General features: G+C 36.3%; 1 protein-coding gene and 1 long non-coding RNA gene across 2 annotated transcripts; both read left to right on the top strand.

Moving 5' to 3' along the window:
* The first annotated feature begins 498 nt into the window (after positions 1-498).
* On the top strand, positions 499-3,958 carry LOC131383549 (uncharacterized). The gene is made up of 3 exons (XR_009213694.1): positions 499-624; positions 1,763-1,983; positions 3,850-3,958. It is a non-coding gene; the product is annotated as an uncharacterized LOC131383549 (long non-coding RNA).
* Positions 3,959-5,238: 1,280 nt separating this feature from the next.
* On the top strand, positions 5,239-13,266 carry LOC131383547 (calcium-activated chloride channel regulator 1-like). Its single transcript, XM_058439619.1, has 6 exons — positions 5,239-5,280; positions 5,646-5,869; positions 6,172-6,442; positions 7,001-7,164; positions 8,025-8,265; positions 12,926-13,266. The coding sequence occupies exons 2-6, from the start codon at positions 5,744-5,746 to the stop codon at positions 13,264-13,266; spliced, it is 1,143 nt and encodes a 380-aa protein (XP_058295602.1). The 5' UTR covers positions 5,239-5,280; positions 5,646-5,743.
* Positions 13,267-20,555: the final 7,289 nt, after the last annotated feature.

The following is a 20,555-nucleotide window of genomic DNA, read 5'->3' as shown; positions in this document are numbered from 1 at the left end:
AAGAAGGCCATTTTCTCTATACCATTTTTAGGAGGTAGCTAGAAATTACCACAATCCCTGCCCCTTTTTCCTCAAACTTAATTCAAGGCTTGAGCTCCCCCAAAGTTTAGAAGGGAAAGTAAAAAGTTAACATAAGCAGTCATGCCAGCTGCCACAAACCCCCACGATGTAACTATCTATAACCAAAAGAATCACCAAAAATCTTTACCAGTACATATTGATAGCTTTACCTTGCTTCCATTCCATTCAAGTATGCAAATGGATGTCAGAATGTTAGATTATAAAGTAGTTTTTAACTATCAGGAGATAAAATCTGTGGATGATATGTATTACAGATAACTACATATTTGATGCCTCACAAGTTATTGTAATCTTGTCTTCTAATTGATTTTTTTCCAGGTGACTGAATTTTGTACTGAAAAAACACACAATAAAGAAGCTCCAAACCTACAGAACAAAATGCGCAATCACAGAAGCACATGGGATGTAATCATGTGCTCTGAAGATTTTCAGCATTTATCTCCCATGACAGAAATAAATTTACCTCATCCTACATTTTCATTGCTCAAGTCCATACAGCGTGTAGTCTGTTTGGTACTTGATAAATCTGGAAGCATGAATGCAGTAAGATAGTTTTTGGTTAACTGTCTTAAATTATTTAAGTATTTATGCTACTAGAAATATAAGTATTAAGTATTTAAGCTGATGGAAATATAATCTTAGGTTTAGTTCTAGTAACAAACATACATATGTGTTTATGTCCTAATAAATTTTAGCACGTAATCTTATATAGATAAGTACTAGAAGACAATATGCCAACAGAAAAATGTTGTAGGCTGGGTGCAGTGGCTCACGCCTGTAATCCCAGCACTTTGGGAGGCCAAGGCTGGTGGATCACCTGAGGTCAGGAGTTCAAGACCAGCCTGGCCAACATGGTGAAACCCTGTCTCTACTAAAAATACAAAAATTAGCTGGGAGTGGTGATGCACATCTGTAACCTCAGCTACTTGGGAGGCTGAGGCAGGAGAATTGCTTGAACTCAGGAGGTGGAGGTTGCAGTGAGCCAAGATTGCACCACTGCACTCCAGCCTGGGCGACAGAGTGAGACTCCATCTCAAAAAAAAAAAAAAGTTGTCATATTAAGGTTATTGGATTATGAATCATTTTTATCCCTTAACTTTTAATTCTAACTAGAAAAATTATAGCCAAGCAAGAAAATGAAAATCATCCATAATTCTGTCATTGAAAATATGATACTTTAGTCTTTTCTTTGCTAATGTATTTGTTTTCCCTCCTCAAAAATATGATTATATTTTATATGTTTTATAATCTGATGTTTTTTACTTAGTATATCTTTAATATTCCCCATGAAAAAAATGATTCCATGACATAATTTTTAATGGTTTTATAACATGCCCATACTATAATTTAGTCAAGCAATCTCCTGTTGTTGGACAGTTGGGAGATTTTCACTTGTTATTTTTAAAATGAGCATCTTTGTATGCATTTATAAAATTATTTCTTTAGGAGAAATTCCTCAATATACAATTAAATAAAAAGGTATAGATTTTTAAGGCTTTTTCCAGTATAACTGAATTTTTAAGATTTTCTTTAAATTTTTTAAATAAAATGAAGAAGCTAAATTTTAAAATACAACCAATCAATTATTGTCATGATCTATGGTCCATAAATAGTTTGTCGTTCATTAATCCATCAAGATTTGGAGAGTCTTGTGAGTTGTTCACAAATCTTTTTCTTACAGGAAGACCGTCTCTTTTAAATGAATCAAGCAGCAGAACTGTACTTGATTCAAATTATTGAAAAGGGATCCTTGGTTGGGATGGTCACATTTGACAGTTTTGCTAAAATCCAAAGTAATCTCATAAAAATAATAGATGATAACACCAAAAGATCACTGCAAACCTGCCTCAAGAAGCTGATAGTGGCACTTCAATGTGCAGGGAACTCAAAGCAGGATTTCAGGTAAAATAGAAATATTTTTAAAATACCATTTGCCATTTACTATCGCTTTTAATTTTCTCCAATTACCTTTGAACAAAGGGCATGAGTTCATGGGCCCCTCAATTAATAGTATTATGACCTGATCAAGGTAAATCATTTATGGGAAGAAAATAATAACCTTTCCTACTGTTTACAACTAGACTCTCTCTGAGTATGGCTATTCCAATGACTTACTCTTGAGGTGCTAAGTTGCACTGGGGAGTGGTTAAGTGGGGAAAATTTCAGCGTGCACACAATCATGATTTTATTGGGGAGCTCCCCGTTTTTCTAACACTCCCACAGTCTGAGTTTCAAGAATCAGAAAATAATGCCAATGAGGGGATTATGGAAAAGAGAAATTAGTAACATTTCCATAGGATGGATAAAGAAAGCCCCTGTTTATCAAGTTAAATTGACATTTAAAAATCACAAAGAGGCTGGATGCAGTGTTTCACGCCTGTAATCCCAGCACTTTAGGAGGCTGAGGCAGGTGGATCACCTAAGGTCAGGAGTTCGAGACCAGCCTGACCAACATGGTGAAGCCCCATCTCTACTAAAAAACAAAAATTAGCCAGGCATGGTGGTGCAAGCCTGTAATCCCAGCTACTCTAGAGTCTGAGGCAGGAGAATCACTTGAACCCAGGAGGCAGAGGTTGCAGTGAGCTGAGATCGCACCATTGCACTCCAGCCTGGGCAGCAGAGCAAAACTCTGTCTCAAAAAAATAAAAAACACCTTAAAAATTTTAAAAATTAAAAAAAAAATTAAGTCACAAAAATAAGCTGAGTACGGTGGGTCACGCCTGAATCCCAGCAGTTTGGGAGTCTGAGGCAGGCAGATCGCTTGAGCTCAGGAGTTGGAGACCAACTTGGCCAACATGGGGAAATCTTGCCCCTACAAAAAATAAAATCAGCCAGGCATGGTGGTGCGTGCCTGTAGCCCCCGCTACTTACAGGGCTGAGATGGGAGGATGGCTTGAGCTTTAGAGGCAGAGATTGCAATGAGCCACGATCTTGTCACTGCACTCCAGCCTGGGCAACAGAGCAAGACCCTGTCTAAAAAAAAAGAAAGAAAAAATAATCATAAATATAGAGGTAGCTCCGTAAGCAATATAGTACCAAACCTAACAAACATAGATTGAAGTTTAATGTAATTAAAATTGTGAACTCAAAAAATTGGGAGCACCCTTGGAGCACTATGCCCAATTGCCTCCAGTATTCATTTGAATTCCCTCCAACCTAACTTTGATTTAAGCCTATTTATTGTCATGTTTTAAGTCAGAAAAACAGAAAACTACTTCCTTCACTGACCTCTCTTTGCCTCAAAATGGAGATTGCTAGTCTTATCCAGGCCATTGATTAATACCACATCTCAACTTTCCTCATGGTGTCTATTTGTGATGAAATGTGTTAGTTTAAGAAGGCAGGAAATCCTGAGTAAGAATAACAGGCTTATTCTTATTTTAAATATATTAAGATATGGGCCAGGCATGGTGGCTCACGCCTGTAATCCCAGCACTTTGGGAAGCAGAGGCAGGCAGATCACCTGAGGTCAGGAGTTCGAGACCAGCCTGGCCAGCATAGTGAAACCCCATATCTACTAAAATATAAAAATTAGCCAGGCATGGTGGTGGGCGCCTGTAATCCCAGCTACTTGGGAGGCTGAAGCAGGAGAATCACTTGAAGCCAGGAGGTAGAGGTTGCAGTGAGCCAAGACTGTGTCATTGCACTCCAGCATGGGCAACAAGAGCAAAACTCTATCTCAAAAAAAAAAAAATATATATATATATATATGTATATAGATATAGATATGACATTCTATAATTAATAACCTGGCTTTTTCATTATCAGGCAATTTCCCAGAGTAATCACAGTACTTTGGGTTCTGAAATCATATTACTAACAGATGGGGAAGATTATCAAATAAGCTTATGCTTTGAAGAGGTAAAACAAAGTGGCGCAGTCATCCACACCATTGTTCTGCTGACAAAGAACTGGAGACCCTGTCAAATATGACAGGTAAACCTTTGGAATATAGTTTGAATAAAAAATAAATTTCTAGTCTCTTCCATTCCAGGGGTTCTTTCTCTATAAATCTGCTCAAAATTTTCGTATCCTAAAAATTAATCTTTGTCCCTTCTTCATCCTTCAGATTAAGTTCTTTTCCCTTTCTTCCACTTCATACACCAGTTTTTCTCTAATGTTATTTAACATTTGCTGTCTTCATTCCCCACCCAGTTTCTGCCAATGCTACTAAACAGAAACTTATTTCTCTATGGTTACTCAACTGGAAGTCAAAAATTATTGCTTAATTCCAAAATACTACCCAATCACATAGTAGAGATTTTGACAATCCTCTTTTATAGATGAGGAAATGGAAACCTAGAGAGTGCAAATGATTTGCCAAAGGCCATAGAGTCCTGATTATCAATTCAGAGCTCTTCCATCGTACTACCCTATTCTTGCTTCACCAAATCTTGCTAAATCTTCGTTTGGAACATTTCTGTATTTCACCTTTCTATACAATCCTTCTACCACTGCCATTATAATCTAGCACTTACAATTCCCTGACTGGGATACTTCAATAACCTTCCAGCTTATCTTTCTGTCATTTATCAGTTCAATAAATATGTATTGATTGTTGTATTTGTGGCAGTCACTTGTGTTAATTCTTTCCCTCTGCAATCTATTCTTTCCTAACTCCTTACACCTAAGTAATCTCTCTCTTCATTAATTTCTACATTATTTATTTCCTGCACTTAATTTTTACTTTATTGTAGACTGTAATTCTCCAATTGTTTTGGTGTACCTTAGACCCAACTAGAAAATAAACAGCTGGTTCAGAACTATCTTTAATTTCATTTTTATAACATTATTTAGTGCTTAGGCCAGCTTTGCCAATGCGGCAGGCACTTACATTTGATGACTGATTGATGTAAAAACAATACAATTTGGCCTGTTCTTTACAGTTTCTTTTATTCTTACGTATCTTTCTTATTTTGAGGAAGGTTTTAGTTATTATTGTAGGATTACATAAGGGACACTGATATACTGAAAGTTCACAAAGTTCTGGGAAGTTCATCTTTTGTAAGTTTAAAACAAAATTTTAAAATAGATTTTAAAGTGTATTGATGAGAGCAAAATAACAAACATGACTTTTCCACTTAAAATTCGATTTTAGGAGGACATCGTTTTTATGCCCATAAAGACATAAATGGCCTTATTGATGCTTTCAGCAGAATTTCATCTAGAAGTGGCAGCATCTCTCAGCAGGCTCTTCAGGTCAGTGTAAAAAAAAAAAATTCTTTTCTTTCTCACAGTTGTAATAAATTTATATTATCCTAATTATTAATTCCTATTTCTCTAATAATTCTTTTGCCTGAAAATACTTCAGATATGCAGAAGAAAAACATCCTTACAGAATTTGATTTTCCATAACACTTAAAGCCACATTTTCTCCTGAATTCTTCTATTCTTTAGAATTAGGTATCCTTTTTATTTGGAAAATTCTTTAAAATAACTCAGTTATTTTAATTAAAATCTTAAAAACAAACTTAAAATTACTCTAAACTGACTAAACTCAGAAATTTTATTAACTATGATGACAAATGGATTTCATGTGTTTGTTGTGTTTATTTACCAAACAGTTGGAAAGTAAAACTTTGAATATCCCAGCAAAGAAATGGATAAATGGTACAGCGCCTGTGGATAGTACAGTTGGAAATGATACTTTCTTTGTTGTCACATGGATGATAGAAAAGCCAGCAATAATTCTTCAAGATCCAAAAGGAAAGAATATACTACCTCAGATTTCCAAGAAGGTAAACTAAATATTCGGTCTGCCCATCTTCGAATACCAGGTATTGCAGAGGTAGGTCTATTATTTTATGTTCTCTAAGCTTTCTTAATCAATTTCTATTTTTAAAAGATAAAAATAACATAAATAATATCTTATACATTGCCAATATTAAAATGATGACAGATCATCTGTAATAAAGAAATCAAATGGAATAATTAGGGATTCATATTCATACTATTTACTAGTTTGTGAAATTCAATATTAAAAATAATTATTATTATTCTGCTTAAATTTGTAAATAATTTTATATTCCAAACAAAAAGTAGGAAAATATTACCAAAGCTCTCAGATAGATTTTTTTTTTAATGTTTCAGACAGGCACTTGGACTTACAGCCTTCGAAATAATCATACCAAATCTCAATTGCTAATTGTGACAACGACCACTCGAGCAAGAAGCCCTACCACACTCCCAGTAATTGCAACTGCTCACATGAGTCAAAATACAGCACATTACCCTAGCCCAGTGATGGTTTATGCACGAGTCAGTCAAGGGTTTCTGCCTGTTCTGGGAATCAATGTAACAGCCATTATAGAAAATGAAGAGGGACATCAAGTAACATTGGAGCTCTGGGACAATGGCGCAGGTAATAAGAATCTGCATCAACTTCCACTAAACTTAAAATCCTCCTACAGTTCTATGACCTAGAAGTCAATATTTCCTGTATTTGCTAATGAATCATATTTTCAAGTAAATGAAATTTAATCCTAATGTTTTAAAAACTTTTTTCTCAGTTATCTTGACAACTCATAGACATAGCACTTATGCCATTTTTAAATTTTATGAACAATTTTGCTTTTTCCGTGGAACTTAAGAGCACAATTTTTCTCTATTTTCATTAATGTCAGTGTTTCATATATGCTTTCTTCAGTTGCTTTTTCTTATTTTGCTAAGTATTTTTTATGAAATAATAGTAACAGCTAATATTAATTGAATGCCTCCCATGAATTAGACTTTTCCAAAAACACAGAGTTGGCAAGTGGCCCAAGCTTTCAACCAAAATAGTCTGATTCCAGAATTCGTGTACTTAAAACGCTGTGCTACATACTATCTCCCAAATTACTAACATTATCAGTGTTCATAAACAGATATGACTGTCATTTTTACTTTATTATATGACTAATTTTTACATTTCATTATCAAGGTGCTGATTCTGTCAAGAATGATGGCATCTACTCAAGGTATTTTACAGATTACCATGGAAATGGTAGATACAGTTTAAAAGTGCTTACCCAGGCAAGAAAAAACACAGCTAGGCTAAGTCAACAACAGAATACAGCTCTGTATGTACCGGGCTACGCTGAAAATGATAAGTAGCACTAAAATAGAAGTGTGTCACTTATTTAGATAAATTGCATACGGCAAACATTGAAAACATAATGTACTACAGAAAGCCCAAGTATATAACCTTGTAATCATCTGTACGTTTGAAAACCATATCGATATTAGTAGACTTAGCATAGACCTATGTTTCCACATATTTTATTCACATCCCCCTGAGTTCATTTCATTTACACTGAAAAAAAAATTACTGAGCACCTACTATGTTGCAAGCACTGTGCTAGGTGCTAGAGCTACAAAGACAAAACATAATCCTGTTCCTCAAAGAATTTGCAGTCAAGTAGTAGAGACAGATAGTTTAAAAGATAGTTTTAACATAGCATAATGTTTCCTCATCAAATTTAAAATATGAATAAACAAGTATTTTCTCAATAAAAGCTGTTACTTTTTCAATGTCTGCTATCAATCAATATTAAGCCTCTACAGCTGCAAGATCAGCTTGCAAGATGAATAGGCATGGCGGCCAGGCGCAGTGGCTCACACCTGTAATCCCAGCACTTTGGGAGGCCGATGAGGGTGGATCACCTGAGGTCAGGAGTTCCAGACCAGCCTGGCCTACATGGCGCTACCCCGTCTCTACTAAAAGTACAAAAATTAGCTGGGCGTGGTGGCGGGCGACTGTAGTCCCAGCGACTCGGGAGGCTGAGGCCGGAAAATCGCTTGAACCCAGGAGGCGGAGGTTGCAGTGAGCCGAGATCACGCCACTGCACTTCAGCCAGCCTGGGCAACAGCGAGACTCCATCTCAAAAAACAAAACAAAACAAAAAAAATAAAAAATAAAAGAGTAGACATGGCAATATGAAATATTACAAAATTTTTTCTTGATAGGAAAAATTATACTGAACCCACCCAAACCTGAAGTCAAAGATGATGTGGCAGGAGCTCAGACAGACGACTTCAGAAGACTCACCTCGGTAGGGTCGTTTACGGTATCAGGAGTGCCTCCTAATGGTAATCATTCTCAAATGTTCCCACCTGGTAAAATTGTAGACCTCGAGGCTAAGTTTCAAGGAGATCATATTCAACTTTCATGGACTGCCCCTGGCAAGGTCCTCGATAAAGGAAGAGGTAAGTTTCACATTACGTTTTAAAATATACTAAAAGAAATCCCATTGGCTTTCATTTGCTAAGAATTTTCTAATGTCCCATTTATAAATAACATTTATGAAGTGTCTACTATAGGCCATTTTTAAATTATTTTCCGATGTGAAAACTAAAGCTGTAAGAGTTGATTGGACCAAGTTATTTCTATATTTAGTAACTTATAATTCTAACCCAGTCATGTCAGATTCTATTATGCCAAACTGTCAGAATCGAAGCAGCTTAGAAATTACTTTTAGAGGACAGTTAACAGCTTTCTGTTGCATTATCTTCTCCCCAAGTTTTAAGTATTTCTGTACTTGCACAGTTTCATTCATTTATCAACCTTCTGTTGAGCTTTCGCACTATTAGATTCCTAAGAAATGATCCATACTCTCAACAGTCAATTAAGTACAGAAGACACACAAGTAAACAGATAATTACATAAAGTGTAGTAAGACATACGCTTTTATAAACAGAGAATCATGTGGCAACCCATAGATGGGCCACAAACCCCTAATCAGAGGTTAAAATCAGAGTATATCGTAAAGCCTTCCCAGAGAAGACTATCACTGAGTATTGAAGAATGAGAGTAGTTACCCAAGATAAGTGAAGGTGTCCACAGAGAGAGATGTTCATGTGCACAGAAATTCAAAAGATTTGTTCATGGAGTTTGAATAAAGTTCAAGGTCAAAAGATCTCATTTATTCAAAGTTCCTAATAATAAATGACCGTCATTCCAAAAAGTTTAAATTACTTCTATCATTCCTTGAAATTTAACTGAATTCAATCAGTATTTATTGAATGCCTACCATATTCCAGTATTACATATGTTAGTAGGTTTTTATGGGATAATGCCAGTCTTGCTATTTTCCCTTTAAGATTGGGAAAATGAAAGCAATATGCAATATAGATATACATAATACCTCAGAGATTGCCAGTGCCAAAACACCAGTGTTCAGTACTCTTTCTCCTGGGTTACAATAAACCCCTCATTGTACACTCTCAAAAGAAAAGATGCTTCTTAATCTTTCACTCACTATATAGCATTTTAAAAGCTGCATTTCTTATTATCATTATTATACAAGGAGAATATCATTCTAAAGTCAGAGGAAACATAGAATATGCACAAACAGAGCTTTTGTACTTCAGTGTTGAAAATCTTATCATGACAGCTTTTCACATACCTTATTTTCTCATGCTATGACCCTTAAACATATGGCAGAATCAAAAAAAGTGAAAAATACCATTGCCACTGAAAAAGCCACACATGAAATTTCTTAACCAAATATTTAGTTCTATAGTGAATTCAGTAAAAACCAAGCTTTCAGTTCAAGATTGGGTTCATAATAAATATCCCTCATGCTGATTATAAGAACTAAAAGTAGGAGTAATGTATTGTTGTAACCAGCGAGTTTAATTAATACGCCACACTTTGAGACTAATTAAGAGTCCTTTATTAAGCCGGCGGCCAAAGAGACAGCTAATGCTCAAAATTCTCTAGGCCCCGAGGCAGGGTCTCGATTAACTTTTATACCTAGGTTTAGGAAGGGGAGGGGGACTCAAAAGTAATAATTCTACAGAAGTAAAAACATGCAAGAATCAAAAGAATCAAAATGGTTGCATAGTGATAAACAACTTAAAAGACAAATGGTTACAAGAAGAGCCACGGTACCAGGTGCAAGGTTTTAAATCTTTCATTATACTTAGATATAGGGTCTGTGCCGGACATGAATTCAAGGTTTTATATTGTTATCTCTTGGAGAAAGTTCCTGGGAAACTTCATACATTGTTGGTATTGGTGCCTTATCAGTTAATTGGGCTCCTTTGAAATGCTGAGGATCTGTTTACCCAAGTCAACCCCTCACAAAAGGGGGTTGGGTGAGGAGCCCTAATGTCTTGTAAATTAAGGGGTCAATTGGAGTTTGTCCGGCTTTTCTAGCTAGAGAGAGTCTTATTTACATGAGAAGCAAGGCTAGCTGATTTAAAGAGACAAGCAGGACAAAATTCAAAGTAACGGGTTAAAGTAAAAGCACGGTTAGTCACTTCAGTATAACCACAAATGCCTAAAATAGGTGGCATCTAATCTTTGTCTTTCCTTAGGAAAAATAAGAAGAGGTAGTGGTACCTGTTAAATGTTACCTGTAGATATTCCAAAAGTAAGGAAGTAGCAGTATTTTAAAGAACAAATGAACATCTATATAATCTCAAATGAAGCACTTAAATTACCTGGGACACAATTTCCACACCTGTCAAATATACAAATTAGATTGGGTTACCTAAAATTAGTAAAACAAGTAGATATAATTCAAATTTTTTTATGATTTTCTAATTTTATCATTTTGGGTGTCAACTTAACAACTATATTGTTGGCCAAGTAATTAAGGAGATCAAATACATGTCAACACAGGACCAGGTACCCTGAGTGATACAAAGAGTACAAAACATAGTCTTTACCCTCTAAAATAATAAGATCTAATCAGAATGAAAAGTTGAACCTCTACTAAACTATCTGAAAAACTCCATTCCATGAAACAGAAGTTCATGAAAGAGAGTCATCAGGGTGAATGAAATACTTGGACGGAACTTCATGCAGTTGGGCTTGGTTGGACCTTAAAGAATGAGTACAATTTGCATACATAGGGAGAAGGAGGCACATTTTGGAGAGAGAAAAAACAAAATTATATGATCAAGGTCAAGAAAGCAAAATTTCACAATGGAATATTCTAATTAAAATAAGGAATAGATAGGTAGAGAGAAGAGAGACAGAGAGACCTACGTAAGTGGAACACAAGGTTTTTGTGAAGAGTAGTAGAATGGATTGATAAGGCCTATTTAAGAGGAAACTAAATGTTAAACAGAGGATCTGAATTCTTTTTAAAAATACACTGAAAGTTATTCACCACACACTTGAAATACCTTCAATATTTCATGGAAAAGTTAAAAATAAAGTCCTTACTCAAAAAAACATCTGGTGTTTTATTTTTCATCACATTTCAGAATGTGAGAATATATTTTTACATGAATGGTAGATATCGAAAAGCAGTGTAGATAGAAACATTTATGTTGGCATCTTCTTTTCCTTTCTTGATAAAATAACAGCCAATATTTCAAACATTTATTAATTTACCATTTATTAAATTGTAGTAAACATGTTTCATGCATTATCATCTATAATTCTTACCACTAGAATAGTAGGCACTCAATAAATATTTGTTGAATGATTTGAATAACTGAATCTCTATTTTAACAGATAAAAAACTAGAGATAAGAAAGCTTAAGTCGGGGTGCGGTGGCTCACGCCTGTGATCCCTGCACTTTGGGAGGCCAAGGTGGGCGGGTCACAAGGTCAGGAGATTGAGACCATCCTGGCCAACGTGGTGAAACCCCTTCTCTACTGAAAAAACAAAAAAATACAAAAACTAACTGGGCATGGTGGCGCATGCCTGTAATCCCAGCTACTCAAGAGGCTGAGGCAGGAGAATTGCTTGAACCAGGGAGTCAGAGGTTGCAGTGAGCCAAGATAGCACCACTGCACTCCAGCCTGGCGACAGCGCAAGACTCTGTCTCAAAAAAGAAAAGAAAAGAAAAAAAAGAAAAGAAAGTTTAAATAAATTTCTTTTTATCACACAGCTAGCAAGTAGTAAAATTAGGGTGCTACTCAAGGTTTGTCTAGGCCCTTAACACATATTTACTTTTATTTTTTATTTTTATATTTTTAAATTTTTAATTTTTGTGGGTACATAGTAGATGTATATATTTATAGCGTACATGAGATTTTGATCCAGGCATGCAATGTGAAATCATCACATCATAGAGAATGGGGTATCCATCCCCTCAAGCATTTATCCTTTATGTTACAAACAACCCAACTACACTCCGTTAGTTATTTTTAAATGTAAAATTAAGTTATTTTTGACTATTGACTATAGTCACTCTGTTGTGCTGTCAAATAGTAGGTCTTATTCATTCTTTCTAACTGTTTTTTTATACCCATTAACCATCCCTACCTTCTCCTGCCCAGTCCCCAACTACCCTTCCCAGCCTCTAGGAACCATTCTTCTACTCTGTATGTCCGTGAGTTTAATTGTTTTGATTTTTAGATCCCCCAAATAAGTGAGAACTTGCGATGTTTGTCTTTCTGCTTAGCACGTGTTTAATTAGCACACATTCCAGTCTCTCTGCCTCCTTTTGCTGGTTATCCTTATCCCTGTTTCCCACTCCATTTATCATCTCTCTTTCTCCCTTGACCTATTACTTCCTATTTTAACTTAATAAGAAATGACACAGATATAGGGTACTGAATATCTTCGCTATACTAGAATAGCATTATGTTCCTTGTTCTAAATTAAAAAGTAGATCCAGCTCTTTATATTTCTCTCCCTAAAAAGGAAAATAGAGTCTGACTTTTTAGTACCATATGATTTTGAATTAAAATTTCCTGGGATTAGAGAACTCTACATTTTAAGAAAAACTGTTCACACATTTGTCCTTACAATAAAGATGGAATAACCAGACAAAAACTAATGGGATTTCCATACTAAAACCTAGTGTGCATTTCTGATAGGTTTCTAAATGTAAGGCAGTATGGTGGTAGCAAGGCATCCTAGTTATTTTAATATACTTGAAGTATCTATTTGTTTTCCAGCTGACAGCTACGTTATAAGAATAAGTAAACATTTCCTGGACCTCCAAGAAGATTTTGATAAAGCTGCTTTAATAAATACTTCTGGTCTGATACCTAAGGAGCCTGGCTCAGTAGAAAATTTTGAATTTAAGCCAGAACCTTCTAAAATAGAGAATGGTACGACGTTCTATATTGCAATTCAAGCCATCCATGAAGCCAATGTCACCTCAGAGGTTTCAAACATTGCAAAAGCAACTAACTTTATTCCTCCACAGGAACCCAGCATTCCTGATCTGGGTACCAATATTTCTGCAATCGGTTTGGCAATTTTTGGATTAGCTGTAATTTTATCTATATTTTAAACTAGAAATTATATTAGAACTCAAATTCAATGTTATACATACTTGGTAAACATTTATTTAGAATTTAATTTACTATACTTATTGTCTATTATAAAGCTCATTATAATATAAAAGTGAATGTACAAAAGTTGTAAGTTTCCTAATTACTTGATTAATTAATACTACTTGAGTTGTTAAATGTTAATCAAAATGAGTATATCATTTCCTGTCTTTGAATAATCCACTCATTAATTTTTAATATGGAAACATACATATTTGTACTTGTAAGCATTTTAAGAAACATTTTTAAAGTGTGCTACAAATTCATTTGGTGTACTAACATCAAAATGTATCCAAGCCATTTAAAAAATATGTATATATACATAGTAGCAAATACTTTTATAGATTTATTTGTATTGCATTTTTTATTGCAAATGAATATTTTATGTTTATATAAGCTATAATCAAAAAGGACTAGTAGTAGTAGTAAGGAAGTCAAATTCGCTTTTTTATCATTGATTATAAGTGGTATATTTGTTTTTTGTCATTGATTAAAAGTGATTTTAGCTCTAGACCTGAAATGACTAGCAAATATCATTTTCTGTATGAATTGTGGAATATCACAATAAAGTTATTTCTATGCTGGTGCCATCATTAGGTCCTAAGACCATTACCAAGAAGTTTGATTGAGACAGGGATTTTTCTTTTTCCTATTGCTGTATCCTCAGCATTTAGAATAATAATTGACACATAGAAGATATTCAATGAATATTTTTTAAATAACAATGAATACTTTCATAACCTCAAAAAAAATCCAAATTTGACCTCATTACGTTAAAAAAATACCACAAACTATCATGTGCACATGGTATTATGAGGACTTCATATAATGAAAACTAACTCCCTTAATAACATTGTTCAGAACCAACACATAAAGTTTCAGAAAGTTAACTATTAATAGAATTTATAAACTAATAAAAGGTAAATTGAGCTATTAATATAGCAGTGGAGTGATTTTTCTTAGAGAGAAAGACAGAGAAGGCCATGTTGGTAGAAAATCCTTTGTTTACAGACAAGAAGATTATTTAAATCTCTTTAAATATCTGAAAGGAAGACGCTGTATATATCTGGAAGAGTCAAGAAAAAAATTATAAATCATTAGCAAACCAAATCCAGAAAAATATATGAAAAATAATAATATATCATGACCAAGTTGAATCTATCTCAGGAACCCAAATGTGATTTAATATTAGAAAATTAAAGTAATTTACTACATTAACAATTTTTGTTTAGTTATATGATTATCTCAATACATGCAGAAAAGTGTAATTCAACCATCATTCTTCAGTCGAAATGAAACCTATGAAAACTATTAACCTGATATTTTGATCATAAAGTCAAAACCCTCACCTTTTAAAAATAAATAAAAAGGGCACTAAATCTTCAAGTAGAGATGAAAAATTATACATCAGAGGGTGAGAATTCTAAAGTTCTAGGAAAATAAATCACTTAAGAGACAATAAATAATAAAACAATTATTGATTATGAAAGCCTCAAAGAGTCAAGAGATAGTTAACTTATTCTTAATACATGGTCACTATACTGAATAATTTATAGAGCTTTAGAAGTTAATGAGGGAAGATTCCTATGCAATAAAAAAAGAATAGAAGATACAATAATTCAAAAGAAAGATACGAAACTGTAATTATTTGCAAGTGAGATGGAAATCCAATAAAATCAACAAATAATTAAAATGAGAGAATTATGAAAAATTCCCAGATACACGATCAGTTTACTAAAATCAATAGCACTAGTCTGATATATACAGAACTTTGAAGTTGTCACTCCCATCCTCACAACAAGAAAAAAAAAACTGAACTGAAAAATAAAGAATTCTTCGTAGTTTCATCAGAAAGTTGAAGTCGCACTGCAACGTGCTACAAAAATACTGGAGAGACAGAAAAATACAGAATCACAGCTTGCCAGGAGCAGAAACCTATCAGTGAAGCTAATACCAGTAGGAACACAAACCATAAACGAAGACATGCCAGAGGCTAAGTGTGAATGAGGCTGAGAGTTAAAAACTCTCAGAGGCCTTAGAGAGACCTCCACACTTCCCTGAGTTTTTCTTCCAAGAACCCCATGAAGTTTTCAGAGTGAGGATTAAAGAAAAATCCCCTCAGACTCTCAACATCAGAGAGGTGAAAGTAACCATTTTGAAATATGCCCGAAGTGTCCTGTTCTTAGCAAAAGCCTGTCCTCAAGGGAAACTGTTTTACCAGAGCCTGACTAACTTAGGTTTTACAAGAGCCTAACCAACTTAGGGGAAGAGAAATACCCAACTCCAATCTCCCCTAGCATTCCTTGTGGCAGAGGGAGATACTCAACTCTGGAGCCCTGTAACATTCCTATCTGATCAAAGAGGGGGAAAAAACTGGACACTAGGAAGGGAACAACAGACACTGGGGCCCACTTAAGGTTTGAGGGATGGAGAATGGTGAGGATCAGAAAACTACCTAACAGGTACTATGGTACTAGGTTTATTACCTGGACGATGAAATAATCTGCACACCAAGCCCCTGTGGCACACAATTTACCTATATAACAAACTTGCACATGTATCCCTGAACCTAAAATAAAAGTTAAAAAAAAAAAAAGCAGAAAAGCATTTGTGAAGGCCACAGCCCAGGGAGACAAGCACAATAAAAGACTGAGACCTATTCTGTTCCAAGATGGCCAAATAGGAACAGGTCCGGTCTGCAGCTCCCAGCGTGATCAACACAGAAGGTGGTGATTTCTGCATTTCCAACTGAGGTACCTGGTTCATCTCATTGGGACTGGTTGGACACTGGGTGCAGCCCACGGAGGGTGAGCCAAAGCAGGGTGGGGCATTGCCTCACCCCGGAAGCACAAGGGGTTGGGGGATTTCCCTTTCCTAGCCAAGGGAAGCCGTTACAGACTGTACCTGGAAAATCAGGACACCCCCGCCTAAATACTGCACTTTTCCAACAGTCTTAGCAAATGGCACACCAGGAGATTATATCCTGCACCTGGCTTGGTGGGTTCCACGCCCATGGAGCCTTGCTCACTGCTAGCACAGCAGTCTGAGATTGACCTGCGAGAGAGCAGCCTGGCAGGGGGAGGGTCGTCCACCATTGCTGAGGCTTGACTAGATAAACAAAGGGGTTGGGGAAGCTCAAACTGGGCAAAGCCCACTGCAGCTCTGCAAGGCCTGCTGCCTGTGTTAACCACACCTCTCAGGGGCAGGGCATAGCTGGATAAAAGGCAGCAGAAACTTCTGCAGATTTAAACATCCCTGTCTGACAGCTCTGAAGAGAGCAGTGGTTCTCCCAGCATGGTGTTTGAGCTCTGAGAACAGACAGACTGCCTCCTCAAGTGGGTCCCTGACCCCCATGTAGCCTAACTAGGAGATACCTCCCAGTAGGGGCCAAGTGACACCTCGTACAGCTGGGTGCCCCTCTGAGACAAAGCTTCCAGCGGAAGGATCAGGCATCAATATTTGCTGTTCTGCAATATTTGCTGTTCTGCAGCCTCTGCTGCTGATACCCAGGCTAACAGCGTCTGGAGTGGACCTCTAGCAAACTCCAACAGAACTGTAGCTGAGGGACCAGACTCTTAGAAGGAAAACTAATAAACAGAAAGGAATAGCATCAACATCAACATAAAGGATATCCACACCAAAACTCCATCTGTGGTCACCAGCATCAAAGACCAAAAGTAGGTAAAACCACAAAGATGGGGAGAAACCAGAGCAGAAAAGCTGAAAATCCTAAAAATCAGAGCACCTCTTCTCCTCCAAAGGATTGCAGCTCCTCGCCAACAATGGAACAAAGCAGAGAATGATTTGACGAGCTGACAGAAGCAGACTTCAGAAGGTCAATAAAAACAAACTTCTCTGAGCTAAAGGAGGATGTTTCAACCCATCGCAAGGAAGCTAAAAACCTTGAAAAAAGATTAAATGAATGGCTAATTAGAATAAACAGTGTAGAGAAGACCTTAAGTGACCTGAGGGAGCTGAAAACCATGGGATAAGAACTACATGATGCATGCACAAGCTTCAATAGCCAATACAAGCAAGTGGAAGGAAGGGTATCAGTGATTGAAAATCAAATTAACGAAATAAAGTGAAAAAAGAAGTTTAGAGAAAAAAGAGTAAAAAGAAACGAACAAAGCCTCCAAGAAATATGGGACTATGTGAAAAGACCAAATCTATGTTTGATTGGTGTACCTGAAAGTGATGGGGAGAATGGAACCAAGTTGGAAAACACTCTGCAGGATATTATCCAGGAGAACTTCCCCAACTTCGTAAGGCAGACCAACCTTCAAATTCAGGAAATACAGAGAAACCACGAAGATACTCCTTGAGAAGAGCAACACCAAGGCACATAATTGTCAGATTCACCAAGGTTGAAATGAATGAAAAATGTTAAGGGCAACCAGACAGAAAGGTTTGGTTACCCACAAAGGGAAGCCCATCAGACTAACAGCTGATCTCTCAGCAGAAGCTCTACAAGCCAGAAGACAGTGGGGGCCAATATTCAACATTCTTAAAGAAAAGAATTTTCAACCCAGAATTTCATATCCAGTCAAACAAAACTTCATAAGTGAAGGAGAAATAAAATCCTTTACAGACAAGCAAGTGCTCAGAGATTTTTGTCAGCACCAGGCCTGCCTTACAAGAGCTCCTGAAAGAAGCACTAAACATGGAAAGGAACAATGTGTACCAGCCACTGCAAAAACATGCCAAATTCTAAAGATCATCAATGCTAGGAAGAAACTGCATCAACTAACAGGCAAAATAACCAACTAACATCATAATGACAGGATCAGATTCACACATAACAATATTAACCTTAAATGTAAATGGGCTAAATGCTCCAATTAAAAGACACAGACTGGCAAATTGGATAAAGAGTCAAGACCCATCAGTGTGCTGTATTCAGGACACCCATCTCACATGCAGAGATAAACATAGGCTCAAAATAAAGGGATGGAGGAAGATCTACCAAGCTAATGGAAAGCAAAAAAAGCAGGGGTTGCAATCCTAGTCTCTGATAAAACAGACTTTAAACCAACAAGGATCAAAAGAGACAAAGAAGGCCATTACATAATGGTAAAGGGATCAATTCAACAATAAGAGTTAGCTATCCTAAATATATATGCACCTAATACAGGAGCACCCAGATTCATAAAGCAAGTCCTTAGAGACCTACAAAGAGACTTAGACTCCCACACAATAATAATGGGACACTTTAACACCTCATTGTCAATATTAGACAGATCAACGAGACAGAAGGTAAAGAAGGATATACAGGACTTGAACTCAGCTCTGCACCAAGGAGACCTAATAAACATCTACAGAACTCTCCACCCCAAATCAACAGAATATACATTGTTCTCAGCCACCACATCACACTTATTCCAAAATTGACCACATAGTTGGAAGTAAAGCACCCCTCAGCAAAGGTAAAAGAACAGAAATCACAAAAAACTGTCTCTCAGACCACGGTGCAATCAAATTAGAACTCAGGATTAAGAAACTCAATCAAAACCACACAACTACATGGAAACTGAACAACCTGCTCCTGAATGACTACTGGGTAAATAATGAAATGAAGCCAGAAATAAAGATGTTCTTTGAAACCAATGAGAACAAAGACACAACGTACCAGAATCTCTGGGACACATTTAAAGCAGTGTGTAGAGGGAAATTTACAACACTAAATGCCCACAAAAGAAAGCAGGAAAGATCTAAAATCGCCACCCTAACATCACAATTAAAAGAACTGGAAAAGCAAGAGCAAACACATTCAAAAGCTAGCAGAAAGCAAGAAATAACTAAGATCAGAGCAGAATTGAAGGAGATAGAGACCCAAAAAACCTCCAAAAGATCAATGAATCCAGGAGCTTGTTTTTTGAAAAGATCAACAAAATTGGTAGACCACTAGCAAGACTAATAAAGAATAAAGGAGATAAAAATCAAATAGATGCAATAAAAAAATGATAAAAGTGATATCACCACCAATCCCACAGAAATACAAACTACCATCAGAGAATACTATAAACACCTCTCTGCAAATAAACTAGAAAATCTAGAAGAAATGGATAAACTCCTGGATACATACACCCTCCCAAAACTAAACCAGGAAGAAGTTGAATCCCTGAATAGACCAATAACAGGCTCTGAAATTGAGGCAATAATTAATAGCCTACCAACCAAAGAAAGTCCAGGAGCAGATGAATTCACAGTCGAATTCTACCAGAGGTACAAAGCAGAGCTGGTACCATTCCTTCTAAAACTATTCCAATCAATAGAAAAGAGGGAATCCTCCCTAACTCATTTTATGAGGCCAGCATCATCCTGATACCAAAGCCTGGCAGAGACTCAACAAAAAAAGAGAATTTTAGACCAATATCCCTGATGAACATTGATGGAAAAATCCTCAATAAAATACTGGCAAACCGAATCCAGCAGCACATCAAAAAGCTTATCCATCAAGAACAAGTCGGCTTCATCCCTGGGATGCAAGGCTGGTTCAACTTATGCAAATCAATAAATGTAATCCAGCATATAAACAGAACCAACAACAAAAACCTCATGATTATCTCAATAGATGCAGAAAAGGCCTTCAACAAAATTCAACAGCCCTTCATGCTAGAAACTCTCAATAAACTAAGTATTGATGGAACATATCTCAAAATAATGAGCTATTTATGACAACCCCACAGCCAATATCATACTGAATGAGCAAAAACTGGAAGCATTCCCTTTGAAAACCACCACAAGACGGGGATGCCCTCTCCCACCACTTCTATTCAACATAGTGTTGGAAGTTCTGGCCAGGGCAATCAGGCAGGAGAAAGAAATAAAGGGTATGCACTTAGGAAAAGAAGAAGTCAAATTGTCCCTGTTTGCAGATGACGTGATTGTATATTTACAACACCCCATCATCTCAGCCCCAAATCTCCTTATGCTGATAAGTAACTTCAGCAAAGTCTCAGGATACAAAATCAATGTGCAAAAATCACAAGCATTCCTATACACCATTAAAAGATAAACAGAGAGCCAAATCATGCATGAACTCCCATTCACAATTGCTACAAAGAGAATAAAATACCTAGGCACCCATCTTACAAGAGATGCGAAAGATCTTTCCAAGGAGAACTACAAACCACTGTTCAACGAAATAAAAGAGGACACAAACAAATGGAAGAACATTCCATGCTCATGGATAGGAAGAATCAATATTGTGAAAATGGCCATACTGCCCAAGGTAATTTATAGATTC

This window comes from Hylobates moloch, unplaced genomic scaffold (assembly GCF_009828535.3).
Source record: "Hylobates moloch isolate HMO894 unplaced genomic scaffold, HMol_V3 SCAFFOLD_5, whole genome shotgun sequence".
In the NCBI taxonomy this organism is placed as follows: Eukaryota; Metazoa; Chordata; class Mammalia; order Primates; family Hylobatidae; genus Hylobates; species Hylobates moloch.
Note: the sequence above shows the minus strand (reverse complement) of the source record. Positions and strands in the feature narration are given on the sequence as shown.

Coding starts and splice junctions, on each gene's coding strand:
- LOC131383547 (XM_058439619.1), top strand. CDS start 5,744: ATGGATGATAGAAAAGCCAGCAATAATTCTTCAAGATCCAAAAGGAAA. Junction 6,443..7,000: donor GCTCTGGGACAATGGCGCAG/GTAATAAGAATC, acceptor TTCATTATCAAG/GTGCTGATTCTGTCAAGAAT. Junction 7,165..8,024: donor TACCGGGCTACGCTGAAAAT/GATAAGTAGCAC, acceptor TTTTTCTTGATA/GGAAAAATTATACTGAACCC.